Genomic DNA, 6,642 nt, shown 5'->3' with positions numbered 1-6,642 from the left:
ATGTATCTTTTATAGATTAACATTTTAATAAAAACTAATAAATTATCTTAAAAACAAGGAAATATCTAAAGGATAAAAAATAAAAAACAACTTTATATATAACTATAGTTTAGCTTTATTTTTCTCACAGATTTATTATGAATACAGAATTTTTTACCGCCCCGTTGCTTGTTGGTTGATATTTATTATTTACATCGAGTATTTTTTAACCTTTTATAAAAATTTAAAAAAAAAAAAAGTAATTTTAACTCTGGAAAAATGGATCTCTTAGCGTTAAAAAGTTTAAATAAAGATAACAGCAAATAACTTGATGTATTTCTCAAGTTCCTTTAGTTTGCTGCCATTATTCATGTATATGAAATTGAAAGTTCATACGGTATCCCAAACAATATCATAATTACCATCGTCGGATACCCACGTGTGATTAACATGTAACATAACATAAATGTTAAAGGTTCCACCGTGGTAATCCGACGATGCATCATTACTAGCATCATTTGAATGCAACTGTACCTAGCTTAATATCACAAATTCTTAACTCTTTTAACTTGCATAGACAAAATTTTAGCGACTTAAAATGATTTAAGACCTTCTTTAACTTATCAGATTAATCTATTAATGAACCATATACATGTTCATAGGACAAATGGTTTTAAACAAAATATATATAACATGTTTTTGACCAAATCGCCATTCTCCCAAATGAGCCTTGCACAAACCAGAAAATTCAAGTGGTCCGACGGACCAGTGCATTTTAAAATTAAGTGGTCCTTGCCAAAATCAGGTGGTCTCGGACCAACGGACCACCGCTAATGTCGAGGCCTGACCAGGCTGCTAGGCTTTTAGGCTGCCAGGCTGTTAGGCTGCCAGGCTGTTAGGCTGCCAATTTCAGGCTGCCAACTTCACGAACATTCAGAACATATTTTATTCCTGCCGATTCCTTACGAATTTATTGAACTCGTTGCATAAAATAACATTATGTTATCTATGCATGTATTTTTCTTAACTCGTTCAATAAATTCAGCATGGAACCTAAACTCATAAAATGAGCCGCGTCACGTCAAAACCAACATAATTGGTTTGCGACCAGCATGGATCCAGACCAGCCTGCGCATCCGCCCAGTCTAATCAGGATCCATGCTGTTGGCTTACCAAGTCTATTACAAGTAGAGAAACTGATAGCGAACAGCATGGATCCTGATCAGACCGCGCGGATGCGCAGGCTGGTCTGGATCCATGCTGGTCGCAAACGCATTATGTTGGTTTTGTCATGACGCGGCTCATTAATTTTCTCTTTTAATGACATGATTTACCGACATCTTTGCAATGATGACAAGTAAAAGAAGATTTTAACATTATAAATTGTCTTTTAAATTGAGATTGGCTTTTTCTGATTAAAAGTTTAGTTTGTAATAAATCAGATGCGCTTCAAACTAAAAAAGAAACAAAATGAATTGAAACTATGTAGCTCTAATGTTGCAGAAGCAGAAAAGTAGACATTTCAGTTAACAGGTAGAAAAACTGCAAACATATTAAAACTGTTAACAAGAAGTATCTTTAAAAAGATACTCGGGCGAAGTCAAACTTGTTAACTTGCATAGGATAAGCTACTACTAACCATGCTAACCGCAAACAGAACATTTTATTCGTCCTCAATAGTTTTATTTCAGTTCATTTTTACCCGATTAATTGTCGTCTTAGATTTAAACAATATTACTTACATTATTTAATTTTAATCAAAATGGAATTTGATTTGAATATATAGGAATTTATAATAAAACAAAGATTCAGTAGATACTGTACACTAATTCCACGGAGAATTTTGCAACTGTAAATTAGTCGAAAGTTCGTTTCAATCGTCTTACATGTATGCCCGGTTCGAAAACGAGAAGAGAACATAATGACTAGTACAGCTTAGAAGAGAAACCCAATCGAACGCAAAAGTATCAAAAAGGCGATCTGTCATATTTAATGTCATATATTTATTGAAAAGCTGCTAGAAACATCTAGAAAATATCATTATTGTGTTTTTATATTTATTCTGATTTATATCTTTTTCCAACAATTCTTGCCATCGCGCATTTGAACAGACCTCTACCTATAACGGAAGCTCTTCTGAAGTATCAATCGAACAGGCTATTAGTGTTAAAATGACCAATGAAAATTCTGCCTATTTTCATTTCTTTACTGTTAATTAAAGCGGAAGTCAATGTGGAATCAGACGGCCTTCGGCCGAAAAAAGACTTTGAAGTTTCTATATATAGCTGTAATATTAACCAATGGCAAGAACGCAAACCATTTACCGCCGCTTCTAAAAATCATGACGTCACAATAACGTTACGTCACTAATTAATTAACTTGAACGCTATCACCGTGACGATATTACGCTGTTATAACCAGTGTCGACTCAATCAATGGAAGTAATATTATATACAGGGAGCTTTAATTTACAATGTTTGAATTATAAATACAAAGGAAAAGTCAATAATGGATTCGTGTGATCCTTTATTGGACACGTTTACGTCATTTGTCGGACGTACCGATTAACCGGAGCCGCAAGAAGAGTAAATACTACTTTGCTTACATTTTGCTACCTTTATGACAAACCATTCAGTCTTACATTCTTTTAATAATTAACATCTAACATGCTCTAAAAACGTTTATAATACGCATATTTGACCTTTCTAAAATAAAGTGCCTTTTAAGTTATTTTGAAATTGAAATTATTTTTTATGAAACCTATAACTCACTGATTTTGATATATGTTATTTCAAAATGATAACAATTTCCTTTTGGAACAAACTAGCTCTAGAAAAAAAGTATGAAATAAAAAATATCTGAGTTACATCAAAAAAGTACTTTGTGTGCGTGCGTATGCATGTGTGTGTTGTATTGTACATGTACATATTACATCTTTAATTTTTTCAAATTTTAAAGTAGAATTTATAAAACATGGTTTGTTTTTGAGAAATTTGATTCCTGATTTGTTACCAAGGCCCCCTGATAGTGTGGAATATGGGTGTACGTGTTTTTACCTTTCGTCTATCCAAACACAGTCGTGGCCACGAGATAGCTAAGTCGTGGCCAAGAGATAAATAACCAATCAGATAACACCGTTTGTATGAATTTCCCTAATTAACTAGACATACATGTGCTAAAGTACAAGGATGCCCCTACTACACCAGCCTGTAAAAGTGCCATTTATACAACTTATTAACTGGTCAATAATTTTACAATTAGCGTCACTGACCCTGATTTTTGACCCAATGACCTCGAAATTATTAGATGTCATCTACTGATCAGGTGCAATGATCTTTCTGGGTTATATAAACCATGGCTTATCCCTTCTAAATTATTCAACAGACAAGGATTTTACCTTAAAGGCTATCTACTGTCCATGCGCAATGTCCCTTCCAAATAAAATAAACCAGGACTTATCTTCCTTCTCATGTTATCGTATAAACAAGGCTAACAGGCCGAAGTACGTACAAACTGACCAATTCGATCACAAAATTGTCCCAAAAAAGGGCTATAGTCAAAATTAATGTCTGATGGGTCTTGCAAGGTGACTTTCTAATATGATTTTAAAGACAAGTTCACAGTGAATATCTTCAGTATTTTCAAAGATTAATGTTGCATGTAAAAGAAAGTTGTTCAGTTTAAAAAATTCATAAAATATATATAGTGTATTCTGATTCGTTAATTATCTCGCTCGTGGCCACGACTTAGCTATCTCGTGGCCACGACTTAGTTACTCGTGGCAACGACATAGTATCTCGTGGCCACGACTTTAAATAAATTCATAATATATATATACTGTAGGTTAATTATCTCGTGGCCACGACTAGGTAACTCGTGGCCACGACATAGTATCCTGTGGCCACGACTAAGCTATCTCGTGGCCACGACTTAGTAACTCGTGGCCACAACTTAGCTATCTCGTGACCACGACTTAGTAACTCGTGGCCACGACATAGTATCTCGTGGCCACGACATAGTATCTCGTGGCCACGCCTTAGCTATCTCGTGGCCACGACTTAGTAACTCATGGCCACGACATAGCATCTCGTGCCCACGACTATGTCGTGGCCACGAGATAAATAAAAATACACACATGTCACCTTTGTGCCGGCACCGTATACAATAGATGATTTGTAATAAAATGAGACTTTTGGTTGGAAGAAAAAATAACTTGGATTATAAAGGTAGCAGACTTTCTATATGAAATTGCTTAACATCATATTGTCGTGAATATTAAAAGAAAGTACATGTATATTGTATAAGATGATTAGGTTAAAGGCAAAATTGGTTTCTTGCACCTAACCTTGATACATGGTGATAGCTTTCTGTGTTTGTTTCTTGTCAAGTAAAACCGTACTTGATACTCACAAAGGAGCGGGCTAAGTAGTCCATTGGTAACACCGCCTAACTTCTAATGCAGGGAAAGCGAGTTCGATCCGATACAATTCTTATAAATCAAAAGAAAATCAATAGTCTCCCGAAATATGCTTTGAACAGAGGTCCCCTGTTGTGCTACTTTTAATCTATGCATGTTAATAAACCAAAAGTGTAGTAATTTCAGGAACATATCTAACTTTTAAATAAAGAATTTTGAAAATCCTGCCATGTTTTACAGATTCCATTGGGAGTGAGGAAACCCGAGATTTCGCCAGATTTGATGAACTTTTCAATGGGGACTTACCATGCACGTTACTGTACTTAGATCGCAACGCACATAGACTTAAAGCTTTCAAGACATTAGTTGATCTCACGCAGTTCATCGAAACACCAGACGTGAAACCAAGACCCAATGACAGGGTCATTCAGAAGCTTCAGTCTGCGCCTGTGGGACAACTAGTTCATTACTCGACTCTTGAAAAATATATGCAGTACCTTTACAGGGGAGATAAGTTTATGGACGTTATTATCGACGTTGATGGTACCCCTTTCATGGCGCACAGGATCGTTCTTTGCTGTCACAGTAGCTACTTCAGAAATTTGCTCATGCACGATAGCAGGCCAGTCAAGATTCCAATTCAAGTGAAAGTATTTGGAGTCAGTGTGGAAGCATTTGCGGCGTTCATAGAATACCTTTACTCCGGGAAAGTATATATTCACCCTGGGATGATCAATGATTTCATCTACATTGCAGAATACCTAGATGTCAAGTCTTTATGTGATAAGCTCTATTCAATAACAGGGAAAATGTCATTGGCAGAATCTATAAAGTTTTTGTTAAGATCACGTTACCCTTCCGGAAAGCATTACTCCGTTGCATTAACTAAAGTAATAAGCCAGTTCAGTGAAGCTTGCATGATCGCCGGATTCCGAGATCTGAATGTGGACATTTTCTGCAGCATTTTAAAGTCGGGTAAGTACAAGTGTTAATGTTTAGGAAAATCTATCAACCCGTACAATGCTAAATATCTTAAATGAGCCGCGTCACGACAAAACCAACATAGTGCGTTTGCGACCAGCATGGATCCAGACCAGTCCGCGCAGTCTGATCAGGATCCATGCTGTTCGCTTACCAATCCTATTACAAGTAGTGAAACTGATAGCGAACAGCATGGATCCTGATCAGACTGCGCGGATGCGCAGGCTGGTCTGGATCCATGCTGGTCGCAAACCCACTATGTTGGTTTTGTCATGACACGGCTCAAATGTACTTTTTAATTGTTCAGTCTGGATAAAACCATTCATCAATTTCCGGGGACAATTTCAAAATATCTATATATACGGACTGTTTAGCAAACACTGCCTACCATAATCAGACCATGGTCTGCCCTTGTCACATGGGACCAAATTCATATGGGCCACAGAAATGTGTATCGGTTAGAAAGATATTTTTGTTTCTTGTAAAACATAGTTTAACTAACATATGAGAACGTTTTTTCCAGGAAATTGACCCTAAGTTTTATCTTTATTTTTATAAATATGAAATATCTTTGAAAATCATAGCTAATAACCATATTTTCCAGATCGCCTGACAGAAGCAAATTTCCGTATTTTCCAGTTCGCCTGACAAAAGCAAATTTCCGTATTTTCCAGATCGCTTGACCAAAGCAAATAACCATATTTTCCAGATCGCCTGATCATAGCATATAACCATATTTTCCTAATCGCCTGATCATAGCTTATAACCATATTTTCCTGATCGCCTGACCATAGCTTATAACCATATTTTCCTGATCGCCTGACCATAGCTTATAACCATATTTTCCTGATCGCCTGACCATAGCTTATAACCATATTTTCCTGACTGCTTGACCAAAGCAAATAACCATATTTTCCTGATCGCCTGATCATAGCATATAACCATATTTTCCTGATCGCCTGACCATAGCAACCATATTTTCCTGATCGCCTGACCATAGCTTATAACCATATTTTCCTGATCGCCTGACCATAGCTTATAACCATATTTTCCTGATCGCCTGACCATATCTAATAACCATATTTTCCAGATCGCTGTCCATAGCTAATAACCATATTCTTCATTTCACCTGACCATAGCTAATAACCATATTTTCAAGATCGCCTTGAACATAGCTTATAATAACCATATTTTCCAGATAATGCCGTTTAGTTTACAAAACTTGAAACAAAAATTCTAGCGTTGTTTTTTGTTCATCATAAAAC

General features: G+C 36.1%; 1 protein-coding gene across 1 annotated transcript; it reads left to right on the top strand.

The window, feature by feature from the left end:
- Window positions 1–4,635: 4,635 nt before the first annotated feature.
- On the top strand, window positions 4,636–5,371 carry LOC132742289 (kelch-like protein 18; the record flags this gene model as incomplete). Its single annotated transcript, XM_060730655.1, is given in 1 exon segment — window positions 4,636–5,371. A coding segment is annotated over 1 exon segment (736 nt), but the record flags the coding sequence as incomplete, so codon positions are not given.
- Window positions 5,372–6,642: the final 1,271 nt, after the last annotated feature.

This window comes from Ruditapes philippinarum, unplaced genomic scaffold (assembly GCF_026571515.1).
Source record: "Ruditapes philippinarum isolate M1 unplaced genomic scaffold, ASM2657151v2 ctg26036_1_1_1_1, whole genome shotgun sequence".
NCBI lineage: Eukaryota > Metazoa > Mollusca > Bivalvia > Venerida > Veneridae > Ruditapes > Ruditapes philippinarum.
This window is presented reverse-complemented; position numbering and strand designations above follow the sequence as displayed.